This window comes from Amblyomma mixtum, chromosome 3, assembly GCF_055824585.1.
Source record: "Amblyomma mixtum isolate Tamu chromosome 3, ASM5582458v1, whole genome shotgun sequence".
Lineage (NCBI taxonomy): Eukaryota > Metazoa > Arthropoda > Arachnida > Ixodida > Ixodidae > Amblyomma > Amblyomma mixtum.
Window position 1 is genome coordinate 319,091,239 of NC_143014.1, and position 17,407 is coordinate 319,108,645.

The 17,407-nt window shown below is 50.1% G+C and overlaps 1 protein-coding gene across 1 annotated transcript in view; it reads right to left on the reverse strand.

The window, feature by feature from the left end:
- LOC149355751 (valine--tRNA ligase-like) overlaps window positions 1-12,675 on the reverse strand; it is a 35,955-nt gene extending 23,280 nt beyond the window's left edge. The window contains exon 1 of the mRNA XM_089583999.1: window positions 12,585-12,675. Within this exon, the coding sequence (XP_089440125.1) occupies window positions 12,585-12,647 (63 nt within the window). The 5' untranslated portion in view covers window positions 12,648-12,675. The remainder of the gene's footprint in view (window positions 1-12,584) is intronic.
- Window positions 12,676-17,407: the final 4,732 nt, after the last annotated feature.

Genomic DNA, 17,407 nt, shown 5'->3' on the forward strand with positions numbered 1-17,407 from the left:
TTGCGACCTGTCAGGCAAGAACAGCGGTGTTTTCTGCAAAATAATTTTTATATTACATTTCAACAACATTCCCGAGATACTGTGCTCCTAGCACTGTTTATATACAGGTGAAATTTTTGACTGGTTCAAAAGTGTCATCGCCATCGTGACTTTAATATAATGACATTAAATGTGGACGTCTACAATAATGGTATAGCACCAACTCCAAAAATAATGGCATTAACAAACTTAAGGCCTTAAGCGTTTACTGCCATTTCTTGTGTACATGCGGCACGGGTATTAGTCTCCTTCTGACCTTTTTCGTTAGCCCTTGCCATCTGGCCACACAGGTGGGTTATGTACAGTACAATACATGCACTGGTTACGTACAGTACTTCTTCCTTCAGAAATATGCACGCAGTTTTCTAAGCTTGACATGAATCGGTGTTTGCCACTTGCAACTGCCCCCTGTCAATGATCCACTCCCATTCCGTGCTACCTTTGCCATCTCTTAGAATCCACTCTATTATCCCGAGTGGCCACCAGCTATCTACTCTCTAGACCACATGCCCTGCTCTGCAGTAGTTCTCTAGCCTATTCTGCTCTGTGTTTGAAGAAAGCCAACAGTCACCGAAACCAAGGAGCATAGGGGAGTGTTTCTTTTCAAATCTTCTTTGTGGTCTTGATGAGTGGAAAAATAATAGTGCAATTATTTTGTCGCTTAAAGATAATTGATTAGAAAGTAGAAGAAAAAACAACCACATGCTGCCGGTGGGATCCAAACCCACAACCTCCGAACTAAGTGTCCGGTGCTCTACCAACTGAGCTATGGCAGCAGCTGGCCAATCTTCTACTTCAGGGGGTATTTATGTTACACGTAAAATAAACCTGAGAGTGCTCACCAGTGGCGCCCTCGTCCACAGCGGCGGACATAATGCGTCCTGTATTGCTGCGAGTGTCAGATATAACGTGATCAAACGGCAAGCGTGGAAGCTGGGAGAGAACCCTCTTATGCTTCCTATGGCACTGGGACTGCCAGGACCAAGGCCCTCATTAAGCTACTGAGCAGACAAAGTAGGGAAATGAGGGGCTCATTAAAACATACATACTGCCGCGTCTACAACAATAGCCGCTCGGCGGCTGTTCGCCACGCAGCTCGTGCGCCACGCGGTTCGCTGCTGAAGAAGACGAAGCTCGACGTTCCATCCTGGCCGTCTCGGTGTACGCTGGCATCATCTCGGTGTTGGCGTTCCTCTGCCGTCTGGACGCGGCGCTACCTGTACCAACTGCTACGTGACACTGGTGGAGGTTGCGGGCTCGACGTCCCATGTCCAACACCTCTTCAGACAGCCGCTCATCGAGTCCCGACCAGCTACCCCTTGTCTGCACGCCCGTTCACCGCAGCAGCCGCCGCCTCCTGGGACTGGTCCCAGAGTTTGGTCTTCTCCCAAAAGAGGCACGCACTCATCGACCTGGTGAGCATACCACCATGGCGCAGGCTAGCGCTTCACACTTGACGCTCCAGCAACCCCGCGTGCCAGCCAGCTTCCATGGCGTCACCTTCGAAGACGTTGAAGACTGGCTTGACCAGTTTGAGCGGGTTGCCGATTTCAACCAATGGAGCCCTGCGCAGAAGCTGCGGAACGTGTATTTCGCCCTCGAAGACGGAGCCAAGATTTGGTTCGAGAACAGGGAGGCCGATCTCCAAAGCTGGGATACCTTTCGCCAGCAGGTCCGGGACACCTTTGCTAGCACGGACCGCCGGGATCGTGCGCGGCGCCTCCTGGACGCCCGCGTCCAAAAGCCTAATGAGAGCGTTGCCATGTTCGCCGAGGACGTGACCCGTCTTTGTCGGCGCGCTGACCCAGATATGGCGGAATCCACGAAGCTCCGCCACCTGATGCAAGGTGTGAAGGACCAACTCTTCGCTGGTTTGGTCCGCAATCCCCCGCAGACGGTAGCCGACTTCATCAAAGAGGCGACCGCCATTGAGCGGGCCTTGCATCAGCGCTGCCGCCGAAATGACTCTTTGTGCGGTGAGCCAAGCGCCAGTGCGGCTTCTTTGAGCGTGTCCAGCGACAATGCGTCGCTGCGTGAGCTCATACGCGCGGTGGTCCGTGAAGAGCTCCAGAACCTGACCCTTGCCTCTTCTGATCCGACGGCTGCGGCTCTTACCGAGGTTGTGCGCGGCGAGATTCGCCAAGCATTTTCACCGCCTCCTCCAGTCATGCCGGAGCCACGCCCCATGAGCTACGCCGCGGCTCTCCGTTCCGAGTTGCCACCTGTGCAACGCTTGCCGTACCACCCGCCGCCGCCAACCGCTCCGTCACCGTCATTCTACCAGCGGCCTCAGCGAGGACCTGCCATGCGTCCACCGGCCCGGAAGGCGGCTGTTTGGCGCACTTCTGATCAGCAGCCGCTCTGTTACCATTGCGGGGAAGCCGGCCACCTGTATCGCCGTTGCCCCTACCGTGAAATCGGCCTCCGGGGTTTCCCACGTGACGCTCCCTGTCCCCGTTTCGGTGAGCGACCCCACGAAATAGAGGAGTACCTTGCTGCCCATGACACCACCTCTACCTGCCGACCCCGATCTCCGTCTCCCGCACGCATCACGTCGCCCAGCCGCCAGGCTTTCCCAGATGGACGGCGGGGCCGGTCTCCAAGCCCGCGCCGGGGAAACTGAAAGCGGCGACCTCAGGGGGGAAGGTTGCTGACAGCGGATATAACGAAGACCCCCGAACGCCGCCGGAGCGCGATGCCGAGATCCCGATGCCGCCGCAGCCCGATTCTGTGAACCCGAGTTTCCCTGACACCGATGCAGTTAGCGCCGACCTCCGCATTCACGTTGACGGGCACCCAGTGACTGCTTTAGTTGATACAGGCGCGGACTTTTCGATAATAAGCAAGCACCTCGCGGATCGCCTCAGCAAGGTAAAGACAGCATGGGATGGACCTCAAATTCGTACTGCTGGCGGTCACCTCATGACGCCTGTCGGAAGATGCACTGCTCGAGTCACCATTGCCAATTCTGCTTTTGTTGGCACTTTTGTTGTTCTGCCGCACTGCTGCAAAGACCTGATCCTCGGAATGGACTTCTTGCGTGAGCATGGTGCCATCATAAACCTTCCTGATCGTCTGGTAACATTTTCGACCCCTGGACCGATTTCAGCCGACACCGAACCACGCAGAGTGGCCCTGCGCATAATCGACGCCGATGTGACCGTGCCTCCGCGATCCTGTGCCCTCGTTACTGTCATTTGTGACGACCGGTGCAGTGCTGACGGCGTAGCAGAACAGAACACTGCGCTTGTGCTCTCTCATGGGGTCTGCATCGCGAGGGGTATCGTCACGCTACGGAACGGCCTGGCAGATGTCCTTCTAACGAATTTCGGGACCGAACGGCAACACATCGCCAAGGGCACTGCGGTCGCATACTTCGAGGGAATCGCTGAAATTAACGACTGCCTTGCCCTCCAGAGCGAAACGTGCAATTCTTGCACACCTCAGCTGATCCTCGACGTGAACCCAGACTTACCCCCAGCCGATAGGGAGAGCCTAGTCGGCCTACTGCATCAGTTCCAAGACTGTTTCTCGTCTACGTCGGCAGTCAAACAGACGCCTCTCGCTAAGCACCGCATCATTACGGACTACAGTACCCGACCAATTCGACAAAACCCATACCGTGTCTCACTGAGGGAGCGTGAAGCCATAGCTGAACAAGTCAAAGAGATGCTGCAGGATGGTGTTATTCAGCCGTCGAGGAGCCCGTGGGCTTCGCCTGTGGTTTTGGTTAAGAAGAAGGATGGTAGTCTGCGATTTTGCGTTGACTACCGGAAGCTTAACCAGGTTACCAAGAAAGACGTCTACCCGTTACCACGCATTGACGACTCTCTTGACCGGCTGCGGCACGCGCGCTACTTTTCTTCGCTGGACTTAAAAAGTGGTTACTGGCAGATCGAAGTTGACGAGCGGGATCGCGAGAAGACAGCGTTCGTGACGCCGGATGGCCTTTATGAGTTCAAGGTCCTTCCTTTCGGTTTGTGTTCAGCTCCGGCAACATTTCAGAGAATGATGGACGCTGTTTTGTCGGGCCTGAAATGGCAGACGTGCTTGGTATACCTGGACGACGTTGTTGTATTTTCGCCAACGTTCGAAGAACACCTCCAGCGCCTCTTGACCGTGCTACAGGCTATAAGATCTGCCGGCCTGACGTTGAAGCCCGAGAAATGCCACTTTGGTTATGAGGAGCTCCTTTTCCTGGGCCATGTCGTCAGCCATCGTGGAGTCCGGCCGGATCCTGCTAAAACAGCTGCCGTCGCCAACTTTCCCACTCCTTCGGACAAGAAAACGGTCCGGCGTTTTTTGGGCCTTTGCGCGTATTACCGGCGGTTCATTGCCAACTTTTCCCGACTTGCTGCACCGTTGACGCATCTTACAAGAGAGGACGTCCCATTCGCGTGGACAGAACAGCAGCAGCAGGCATTTGATGAATTACGGCGACGCTTGCAATCCACGCCTGTCCTTGGTCATTTCGATTCTCGTGCGGAGACTCTCGTCCACACAGATGCCAGCAACGTGGGTCTCGGTGCTGTACTCGTCCAGTGGCAGGACGGTGCTGAGCGTGTAATAGCATACGCCAGCCGCACTCTGTCTCGTGCTGAATTTAATTATTCCACGACCGAAAAAGAATGCCTTGCCGTGGTATGGGCTGTGACAAAATTTCGACCTTACCTGTACGGCCGGCATTTTCAAGTTGTAACCGACCACCACTGTCTCTGCTGGTTGACGAACTTACGGGATCCCTCTGGCCGCCTTGCGCGTTGGAGCTTACGCCTTCAGGAGTTTGACATGTCCATCGTGTATAAATCAGGGCGCCAGCACAACGATGCCGACTGCTTGTCCAGATATCCAGTCGAAGCTGCGCTCGACGACGACGAACCGGACTTTCCTCTCATCGCAGCCGTAGACGCAGCGACTATTTCCAGTCAGCAACGTGAAGACCCGGCGTTGAAACCTCTCATCGACTTCCTGGAAGCACGTACCGAGGAGGTTCCCCAGCCCTTCGCAAGAACCCAGTCCTCCTTTTGTCTGCGCAACAACGTGCTGTACAAAGCCAACTTTTCTCCAACCGGAAGCGACTACCTCCTCGTCGTTCCAGCGAATCTCCGTGAAGAAATCTTGCAGGCGTGTCACGACGAGCCCACCGCAGGTCACCTCGGCTACGCCCGCACTCTGGCCCGGATCAAAAAGAGCTATTACTGGCCTAAGCTTGCAGCGACTGTACGACACTATGTGCGCACATGCCGTAATTGTCAACGAAGAAAAACACCCCCTGTCAAGCCAGCTGGACTTTTGCATCCCGTTCAAGTGCCCAGACTCCCGTTTGAGCAAGTTGGCATGGACCTTCTCGGCCCTTTTCCAACATCATCTTCGGGAAACCGGTGGATTATCGTTGCCACCGATTACCTTACGCGCTACGCTGAAACCAAGGCCCTCCAGCGCGGCACAGCAGCCGAGGCTGCGAAATTTTTCGTGGAATGCATCGTCCTCCGCCATGGCGCTCCAGAACTAATTATCACAGATAGAGGCACCGCTTTCACTGCCAAACTCTTGGAATCCCTCATGCGGCTGAGTGGCACTACTCACAGGAAAACAACCGCCTACCATCCCCAGACGAATGGCCTGACCGAGCGCCTCAACAAAACTCTCGTCGACATGCTGTCCATGTATGTTGACGTTGAGCATCGATCTTGGGACGATATCCTGCCATATATTACTTTCGCGTATAACACGGCTCAACAGGAAACAACGCGGAGGACGCCCTTCTGTCTGTTGTACGGCCGCGAAGTGTCGACAATGTTGGAAGCAATGCTGCCCCATGATGGCCGCGACCCCGACGTTGGCGCCCAGGAGTTCACGCTTCGCGCAGAAGAAGCTCGACAACTTGCAAGAGTGCGCATCATGAACCAACAAGACCGTGACGCCCGACGTTACAACCGCCGCCACAGACTGATGACGTTCGCCCCGGACGACAAAGTGTGGGTATGGACCCCCATTCGACGCCGTGGTCTTTCCGAAAAACTGCTCAAGCAGTATTTCGGCCCCTACCGAGTTCTCCGTCAGCTAAGTGACGTAACCTATGAAGTTCTCCCGGATGGGGCTTCCCAGACTACTCGCCGTCAGCAGAGACCAGAGATTGTTCATGTAGTGCGGATGAAGCCCTATTTTTCGCGAGACATTCAGTGACTAAGTGCTGTGTGTTACTGTGTTTTTTTTTATTTCTTTCTCTCTATTTTCTTGTTAAAGCATCGGGCCGATGCTCTTTCCGAGAGGGAGGGTAATGCCGCGTCTACAACAATAGCCGCTCGGCGGCTGTTCGCCACGCAGCTCGTGCGCCACGCGGTTCGCTGCTGAAGAAGACGAAGCTCGACGTTCCATCCTGGCCGTCTCGGTGTACGCTGGCATCATCTCGGTGTTGGCGTTCCTCTGCCGTCTGGACGCGGCGCTACCTGTACCAACTGCTACGTGACAATACGAAGGAGCAATCAAGGAGCAAGGAAAGGGAGTGTTTCTTTTTCTAATTTGTGGTCTCGATCAGTGGGAAATTGTTAGTGTAATTAATTTATCCCTGAAATATAACTGATTAGAAAGCAGAAGAAAAAACAACTGCATGCCGCTGGTTGGGATCCCAACCCTATCACTTCCTTATCCCTAGCTCACTGCACTGTTCCCAATTTCATATCAAATATCTTTATTAGCCTTAGAGTTTTTGCCCCATAACCAAGTACTGTGAAGATGCAGCTAATATATGCTTCCTTCTTGAGGGGTGCTGATAGGCTGCAAGTCATGATTTGACAGTACCTACCAAATGCACCCCACTCCATTATTGTTCTCCTAGCTATTTAACGTTTCATGGTCCTAACCTGTGCCCACTACTTGCCCTAGATAGATGTATTCCCTCACCACATCCAAAACCTTACCGTCTAATTGTAAAATGTTTTCTTCCCTAAATTGTGGCACATTAATTTCTTACATTAAATTTTAGTAAAAAATGGCGCACTAATACAAACTTGAGGGAAGAAGGGACGAGACGCAGCACTGTCTCTCATCCCTTCTCCCCACGTGTTTGTGTTCGTGCGCTGCTTTTCCCTAGAATGTCGTGGCAACTCGCCCACCAGTCTACGCTCTTGTATTAAATTTTAGTCTCACTTCTCTTTTCAGTCTCCAAGTACTCATTTATACAATGCACTTCCTCCCGAGTTACTTAGCATGTCAATGTCATCAAAAAAATGTGAGGTTACTGGGATGCTCTCCATTAACTTTTATCTCTAGCTCTTTCCAATCCAACCTTCTGAATACCTCTGTAGATATGCAATAAATAGCAGTGGGGAGATATGCCTCCTAGACTCCCCCTTCATGAATAGCATTTTACCACTATTCCCTTGGAAGACCGTGCTGTGCCATATAGTACGAAACGTATTTTATAAAAGGCACTGTACTTTTCTAAAGAATCACGTTGAGTATGAATGTAATTTTTTTTATATGAACACATTGAGAGGGTGAATTGGACTGATTTTCTGATGTAAAGAAGCTTTTTTTCACCTGCACTGTGTTCAATCTTACAGCAAGAGCTGTTAACGGCTCCTTTCCCTGAGACTGCAGTGCGGCTGCAGTAGTGACGCCAGCATCCACAAATGGGAAGACAATCTGAGAAACACGGTAGAGAGGGTAGACACAGTGATGGCAGAGGTTGAAGAAAGTGGAAAGAGCTGGAACTAGCATGAAGGAGCCAGAGTAGGAGAGTGGAGGGGAAGAGAGAAGGTGCGCCACTGCTGCACCAGGCATGCCTAGACTTGCCGCGAGTCACTGCACTAGAGTGATGCGTGGAAAGAGGAGCAAGCAGCTGCGGAAGCGGCGGTGGCAGAGCATCATTCAACGCGATGACGTGACGGTTCAAAAAAAAAAAAGTGACTGCACCGTTACCACACTGTAAAGTGAATTTCAGAATTTAAGAGCGTACGTTGTTGGGCTAGTCGGTCAATCATGGTGAATACAAGGGTGGTACTGCGCACAAAAAGACAAGGACAAGAAGATAACACAACAAGCGCAGACTCGCAACTAACTTTATTTGAAAACACGACACTCCTTTTATAGTTTCAAACTGTCACATCACACACATGTGGAAACCAAAAACCTGTCTTCATTGTGATACAGTTTGATAGAAGGGTCACTTACGCAATCTTTATCCATCTGTTTGATGCAAAACGCCTCCGCTAACTCACGCGCCACCTGGTCACGGCTCCTCCTCAAAACTTTTGTATCTGTCAGCAAAGGCAGGCAAGGGTTATTGCGCGTAGCATCCGGGCATGCGCCACAATGCAGGGGTAAATTCGACCCTGTCCCTGATTTCATGGAAAGCTGGTGTTCCCTTAAGCGCTCATTCAGACATCGGCCTGTCTGACCGATGTATACCCTGCCACAGGTGAGGGGAATCTGGTAAACGACACCCGTCTGGCACCTGACAAAACGAGTGGCATGACGCTTCTCGCAGTCCGCTTTCCTCTTCCCTCCGGACATGACCTGAGGGCACAATGAGGCCAACTTGCATGGGGCGGTAAAAACTACCGGCACGCCGTACCGTTTCGCCACGTTCTTCAGGTTGTGGGAAATTCTGTGAATATACGGTAGGACCGCTGGCCTCATTTCCTTAGAACGGCCACTATCCCGGCGCGTCCTATCTTTCAGTTTGCGCAGAAGCTTCTCTGCCACTGCAACAATGATTGAAGCAGGAAAACCAGCCTTCGTCATCCTAATTACCTGATTATAGAGGCTCTCGTGCACCAGGTGAGCGCAAGACTTAGACAAGGCGCCCTGCAGGCAATACGTTCCGATAGCACGTTTGCTGGATGTACTTACCACGTGCACGGAAAGACCTGTTGCCGTTCAGGTCAGCACATTCCAAGACTGTTAAACGGGCTATCGGAACGTATTGCCTGCAGGGCGCCTTGTCTAAGTCTTGCGCTCACCTGGTGCACGAGAGCCTCAATAATCAGGTAATTAGGACGACGAAGGCTGGTTTTCCTGCTTCAATCATTGTTGCAGTGGCAGAGAAGCTTCTGCGCAAACTGAAAAATAGGACGCGCCGGGATAGTGGCCGTTCTAAGGAAATGAGGCGAGCGGTCCTACCGTATATTCACAGAATTTCCCACAACCTGAAGAACGTGGCGAAACGGTACAGCGTGCCGGTAGTTTTTACCGCCCCATGCAAGTTGGCCTCATTGAGCCCTCAGGTCATGTCCGGAGGGAAGAGGAAAGCGGACTGCGAGAAGCGTCATGCCACTCGTTTTGTCAGCTGCCAGACGGGTGTCGTTTACCAGATTCCCCTCACCTGTGGCAGGGTATACATCGGTCAGACAGGCCGATCTTTGAATGAGCGCTTAAGGGAACACCAGCTTTCCATGAAATCAAGGACAGGGTCGAATTTACCCCTGCATTGTGGCGCATGCCCGGATGCTACGCGCAATAACCCTTGCCTGCCTTTGCTGACAGATACAAAAGTTTTGAGGAGGAGCCGTGACCAGGTGGCGCGTGAGTTAGCGGAGGCGTTTTGCATCAAACAGAAGGATAAAGATTGCGTAAGTGACCCTTCTATCAAACTGTATCACAATGAAGACAGGTTTTTGGTTTCCACATGTGTGTGATGTGACAGTTTGAAACTATAAAAGGAGTGTCGTGTTTTCAAATAACGTTAGTCGCGAGTCTGCGCTTGTTGTGTTATCTTCTTGTCCTTGCCTTTTTGTGCGCAGTACCCCCCCTTGTATTCACCATGAATTTCAGAAGAAAGAGAGCTCTGCACTACAGAGCTCACCTGGCTAACAACAAAGAACACCCATGTCTCCACAAGCGTACTCGCTGTATATATGTTTCCACATATACAGCGCACCGCTTCCATTCCCATGCAGGCAACAAAATAGGTTATCTACCATATCCAGGTGAGCTTCTACACTTAATAAGATGAAAAGAAAGAAGTAGGCCTCCATAAAATACAGGCGCTTCTGGGGGGCAGCTGGTAGGAGTGCATATCAGCAGCTTTTGTGACCAGTGTTTCGTGTGCATACCTGCAAATTCTTTCAAGCCACTTCTATACTGTACGACAATGCTACTTGTTAAATCTGTTAATTTCATGTCTAAAAATCATCAATGGCAGGAGCCCGAAACACACCCAACTTGATGCCTTCTGATGGTTCTCATGCCAGTAATTCTCCCCAGCCACACAAAAAGACATCCGAACTGCACATTCATGCAACTTGTACAATGAACCAAAATTAGCTAATGTAAACAAGCTACTGGAAATGTGACCACTGCCAAATGCAAACCTCTAAAACCTTTAAGCTAGTACCACAATACTTAGTCAACAAATCTGTATGCTGTTGTATCTAGCATTGGCAATACAATTAAGCCCAGGTTTAATATTACTTCTTTCCATAGAATTAAAAGCACGGGGATGGCAAACTTTTTAGTCTAAGCTTTTTATTCCCACTTTCAACTGTAACATCCAATTCAGTTCAACCAAACAAATGTCAAAATGCTACACAGCCCCCTCAACAGGTAAAAAAAAAAAATTCATTTCTCTGCCACTACCAAGCATAAAGCCCTCTTCCACCACAGCTCCACAATAGAGGTGTACTGATTTCCTTAGCAGCTGCTCAGACATCAATGCCCTTCTCCCTTCTTGACCGAGTCGGGAAAAAACAAAAGGCTTGCCCACTCCTACCCAAGATACTGCTTCTGGAGCTGCGCATGCAATGCGACGAAAGGAAACAAATATCCTCAGTCCAATGCTGTTACACTGTGCAGTAGTGGGTAGGCTGCTAAAAGTGGCAATGAAACCCCACCCCCTCCTGAATTCCTCTCCTACATGACCACTTCTCAAACAAGCCAGAACAACCTCACCTGGAAAAATATATCTCACTGAAATGCACCCCTTAAAAAACAATTTCTCAGCTGCACACGACCAGCGAACCTCAAATGCCAAGTGCAGGTCCATTGTGACGTGAGGGAACCAAACTGGGCTGAAAGCAGCAAATGAGTGCTAATAGTGAAGAGAATGGGGTGAGGCCTGCATAGAAGCAGGAACCAAAATGATTGCTCGTATTTTGCTAGTGTGAACATAGTGAGAGTGGTGTTTCATGGCTCCTCATCCGAAGCCTATGCCGTGCCCTCTGGTACACCACAATGGCACACGCTGGGACCCACACTCATTTGTGTGCATGTTGACAGTATGCCAACACTGGAAGTGTGTGCCTCCACCATGGCTCATGAGAGCTCCCCTCTTCCAAGTCCTTTCTTCGCTAACCTCCTGCAAGTCATCCACGGCTGGAGCAAGGCATTCCACAACTCACGTATACTGCTGGCAGAACACACACCCCTGAAGATGCTGGGAAATCACCTTTTCCAAACTCTACACCTCCCCATGCACATGCTGGGCCTTTATCACCGCAAGGGTTTTCACTCTTCACCTTCATTAAAATGAGGCCACGTTTCAATGAAGGTGGAGCACAAAACCTCTTCTGTTATGTAAGTTCACACTGAAGAGTCCCAAGTGGGCTTAATTACTCTGAGGATTTATCTGTCGGCGACTCCAAAAAAAAAAAAAGAAACAGGCTGCAAATTTTTGTCCGCTTTTCTAAAACCAAGGCCGTTTCGGTCATCTGATGTCAAAATCGCCACGAAGGGCAACTCCATCAGAATGAAGCACTCGCAGGCGCATGACTTGCGTACAAGGTGAGAGAAAGAACTGCATATGATATAGTATATACACTCCACGGATGGTGCAACGCAGTGAATCCGGGCCTCCATCTCTCATGTTCTCGAGGCGTGAGCTCGAAAGTAACACAAGGAAGGGGAACTAACACGCACGACAATGCTGTTGTGCGTGTTACTTCTGTAACCGACGGTGATTCGCAGCGAACCACACCGCCACCCATCAACAAGAGCAGAATGCCAACATAGTAAATTATGGCAAACTGGCACGAACAGTTACACCGACGCAAAACGTCCCTGTTGCTGCGCTGTTTTGGTATGTACAGGGTCGTCCATTAGAATGCGCTAGCACATGGCCGCTCTCATCAGAGGGCCACCGCGTGCGACACAGTCGCTCATCGCAGCAAAGTGGCGCAGGAGAAGGTGTACCTGGACGTGGTGCTTCGCGTCATCTGCCACTTCGCTTCGATGCGCAGCCGCTTCGGACGCAGTGACCCCCCAAAGAGCACGGCCATGTACTAGCGCATTCTAAGTGGACGACCCTGTACAGTACCAACTCGCTCAGCTAGCCATTTTACTGTTGCATGAAAATCAGCAGCACAGGAACCGGAGTGCCAGCCGCCGTACAGATGCTTAGGTACGCGCCGCAAGTACGGCTATGACAGATGCCGATAAAAGATGCGAAATACACGGCCCCTTCTTCTGCTGACCCAATGTCAGCTCGTCGAAGGGAAACCAAGCTCTCCTGACGTCCAGTAGTGCGCAATAACAACGCTAAACTGGACTCAGTAAAACATGAGAGATTTAACTGCCAGCAAATAAAAAAATGTTCCTCATATTACCTTTACAAGTACCCGGGGAAACAGTTCCTGAGCACCACACAAAACTCCACGATAGCTCCACATGGTAACAGTGCACTAACATGGTATACCGGGTTTACGACTTCAGGATTCGATTGCTTTGGCTTACTTTGGATTTAAACTTAGATGGTGAAGATGATAGTGTCAAGCTGCAAAATTTCCTTAGCCGAAATGCAAAAAAAGACAAAAAAAGTTTCATTAATAGGAAAACACTCGATACCTCAACAATACGAAAACTCATCGGCCAGAAAAGTGGAGACTTTGGAAACTTGCGATTGGTCGAAACGTTGTGATGTCATCAAATGCGGGAAAATACGAAATGTTAGCCGGTAAGCAGATGGGCAGTATTGCAGGTACTGTACATATGTATCTTCGATACTATCTTTCGATGCGTTTGTGTATAATTACCAGGTATCGCTTGGCAAAAACGAAAGTCGGAGTGTCGGTATCGCAAATACATTTATTAAGCATCGTGTATTTTAACGCTACTCCTAAATGCCGAGAACTGGAAGAGAAAATCTCAGGAAACTGTAAACAACATTTACTCACGAGTTAAAAAAGTATGGGATGGCTGAAAATGCGAGTTTTCTCGTTCTTCGTGGAGCACTCAGGGCCCCAGCGAGTTCCGTTTTGTTTGTTTTTTTTGCCCCCGAGCCGCGCGAAGCCATGCTGACGCCTTTTCCCGCTGCTCCCGACTGGAAGGGCGATCACCTCTTGTAGGGCGCCCGAGTGGCGTTATCCTTTTTTTTTTTTGCTCCTTGTTTGGTCCGCTCCAAGCAGGAGGCTTCTTGTCTTGGAAGGAAGACGGTCCAGTCGAGCGAATTCTTGTGCCGCAAAGCGTCTTCGCGCAGAAAGAATTAAAGCCGTCATCGCTTCCCGCCCTGACTAGAAGATAGATGGATGGATGGAAAAAACTTTATTGTAAATAAATTGGTGTTCGTGACCCTTACGGGTCACTGGGTGCCGTGGTCGGTCCTTGGTCCAGGATGCCGCACTTGACTGCTGCCATCGTGGCTCGGCGCACAAGGAATCGTTGCGCTTCCTCGTCTTCGCTGGCCAGCAAGCTCCCACTGCATCACACTCGGGTTGTTTATTCTTGGCTCTAAGTCTGCCTTAGGGCAGGTCCATGTGATATGTTCTAGTGTAGGTTTACCCTGACACCACGGACATTCGTCTGCATATTGTGTAGGGAAAATCTTGTGTAGTTTGTGCAGGTGTGGGTGGGTACCGGTTTGTAGTCTGCGCCAGTCTACCGCCTCCTCTTTGGTGAGCCTTTTGTGTGGGGCTGGGTAGCGTTTCCGCTGACCCCTGTAATGATCAAGTATATCTGAGTACAAGGGGGTAACTGGGTCAAAAGGTGCCTGTGGTGCAAAGTGCTGAGTCTGCTCGGTTGACGCACCCTCGAGCTAACTCGTCTGCTGCCACGTTGCCCCTCATCCGCTCATGTCCGGGAACCCACACTATACTATGTTTAGTGTTTTTGTGTCTTCTCGTCGTGTGTAGAATATGATTGGCGATGCTGTCGATCCTGCCTCTTGTGTAGTTTCTACATGCTTGTTTGGAGTCCGTCACTGAGGTTGTGTCCTGTTGCGTTGCCGTACGATATTGCCAGAGTAATGGCGGCTTCTTCAGCTGCTTCTATGTTTGGGTTGTTTATCGTTGCGGTGGTTATTTCTTGCCCTCCTTCGTCTGTTACAACGGCGATCGTTTTGTGTTGGTATTGGTACTTTGCTGCATCCGTGTAGACTACGCTGGGATTGAAATGAATTCAAGCGCAGAGGAACGCGCACACAAGAGGAGGAACACACAGGACAGGCGCTAGAGGAGGAACACACAGGCTTGTCTTGTGTGTTCCTCCTCTTGTGTGTGTGTTCCTCTGCGCTTGAATTAATTTCAATATAAGCTATTCACCATCTAGCCCAAACAGAAGTTTTGTTAAATTACGTTGGGATTGTCGCTGAGTTCCCTGGTGAGTGCTCGGACTCTGGCTTGTCGTCTTTCATGATGTAAATTCGGATCCATGTGTCTGGGTATTGGTCTTACCCGGATGTTGTTTCTGTCTTCATTATTAATCAGTTCCTTGTCTCTTTGTGTACCAAGAGGTAGCCGTAATTTCTCCAGTAGGTGTCTTCCCGTTCTGGTTCTTTCCAGCAGACTTGGAAACATGCCATGCACACATAGCATGTTTCGGCATCTGCTATCTGCTGGAAGAGCGCCAGTGGCATTCAACAACGCACAAACTGACTGGTTCTTTCCAGCAGACTCTGAAACATACCGTGCACGCGCAGCATGTTTCCACACCTGCTGGAAAAGTGCCAGTGGCATTCAAAAATGCACAAACTGACAGCCAGTGGGATGTGAGTCATAAAGTTTACACACTCAGAAATGAGTTTTCTTGACCAAGGGGCCAGTAGTAAGTATTGCTGATACACTACAGACTGCATCAATACGCCTCTTTTGATCAAAAAGAAATGTCCTGTACGTGCCACTGACACACAACGAACCTTGGTACTCTGGAAAATTGTCTCGATCTGAACATATAAAACTTGCTTCCATCTACAGCAGGAGTTAAACATGCAGTAACTGCAGTGAGGAAGCAGTTTTTGAAATATTGTCCTTCTTTGGTATGGCAGCTTTAATACACACCGGCATCAACATATACTGAGTAAAAATTGGCAGTTCATTTCATTCTACAAAAGTATCCTCTTAGATGTGACTGCATACTGTATCAAGTGTTGAAAACTATTAACATAAAAAAAATGTACTGCGAAATGATGCGAAATGATGGGTGCTTAAGCATGTGCGTACTTTACTAGTACATAGATTTTAGTGAAACGAGTATTCGAAATTGCACTTTATTTCTAAGTATCACTGCGAAGAACACTGCAACTGCAGTTCCAGTTCAATGATGAAGATATTGCCACTAATGACCAGTAAACTACCATTTAGGAAAAGGCATAAAACATTTCACAGTGCAAACATGCAAACGCAATGACCATGCAAATACTTGCAAGGCATAGTACATAAGAAACATATCTGAGGCTAAAAACAGCGCTAACGGGGACGAAGCAGAGAGAGTGACACGACGCTGCTTCGTCCCCGTTAGCGCTGTTTTTAGCCTCAGATCATGCACCAACCAGCCCAAATTTCCACCCTTTTGAAGAAACATATGTTCATAAGAATGCCAAATTGACGCTAAAAAAATACAAGAACATAGCTTCTAGGCTTGCTGAAAAACAAAAATTGCACTCTGAATAGCTCCAAGTGGAACCAAGACAAGATGAGGTGAACTGCCTACCAGTTAACAAGTAGGACTCATTATATATCATCCACAAAAAGCAAAAACAGGAGGCCATTTAAGATGAAATGACTAGTATCAACAACAAAGTGTAAAATAAAGGCATTGATATTCAAGGAACACAAGACTAAGAGTTCATAAACTAGATGCACGTGCAGTGAGTTTACTGGTAAGCAACAAGCATTAAAACTTGAATAAGCATTAAAAACTAAGACGAAATAAGAAATATGACTAGCATTTCGTTAATCACAGAAACACCGCAGCTGGTTGAGCAGCTATGAAAAGTTGACTGGTTGTGTTTAACACCTAGCAAAAACCATGCAGTACACATTTATTTATTTTGTAGGATGGTGGTTGTGACTCAGCGGAACCTAGGTCACTCTGCAACGTTCAGCAAAGGTTCAGCCAAACGTTCGGGCTGCGAGCGAGCTTCACACCTAAGGATCGTCGTCGTCTTTCACTACCACCGTTCATCACAGTGAGAGAGCGCGGCTGCTACACTACAATTACCTCCCGGCGAAAAAGGAGGCATCCTGCCGACTTAGGGCGCACACACGGTAGGCGGGTCGTAGTAAGGCTTGAGACGGTCAACGTGCACTGTTTCATGGCCACGACGGCACGCATCTTGAGGCGGCGAAAGCGGTTCAATAATGTAGTTGACTGGAGAGGACTGGCAGACGACACGGTACGGGCCGTGGTACTTTGAGATGAGTTTAGTGGAGAGGCCGGGACTGGTTGAGGGAACCCAAAGCCACACGAGCGAGTCTGGGGTATAGGACGGAAGCGGACTGGTAGGGGCGCGAAGGTACTTCTGGCGATTCTGATCTTGCGTGGTAAAAGAGCGGGCGAGCTGGCGGCATTCTTCAGCGTAGGTCGCTGCTTGAGAAAGGGTAAGAGACTCGGAAACATCAGGACGATACGGAAGCACGGTATCCATGGTACAGGTAGGCTCGCGGCCGTAAAGAAGAAAGAAAGGAGAGAAGCCAGTTGTGCTCTGTGTGGCAGTGTTGTACGCATATGTCACAAATGGGAGAATGCGGTCCCAGTTTGAGTGGTCCGAGGCAACATACTTGGCGATCATGTCAGTCAATGTTCGATTGAAACGTTCAGTAATGCCGTTTGTTTGCGGGTGGTAGACCGTTGTAGAGCGGTGAACAATGCGGCATTGGCGAAGTAGGGCTTCGACGGTGTCTGAGAGGAAGACACGGCCGCAGTCGCTCAGAAGCTCCTTAGGGGAACCATGGCGTAGAACGAGATGATGCAGGATGAAAGACGCAACGTCGGGCGCAGATGCGGATGGCAAGGATGACGTTTCGACGTAGCGGGTAAGGTGATCGACTGCCACTATGACCCAGCGGTGTCCAGCCGGAGTGATGGGAAGCGGCCCGTAGAGATCGATGCCAACGCGGTCGAATGGGCGCGTGGGGCAAGGCAAGGGCTGCATCGGAGCAATAGAACGGTGAGAAGGGGTTTTGTGGCGTTGGCATTCCGGGCAGGAGCGAACGTA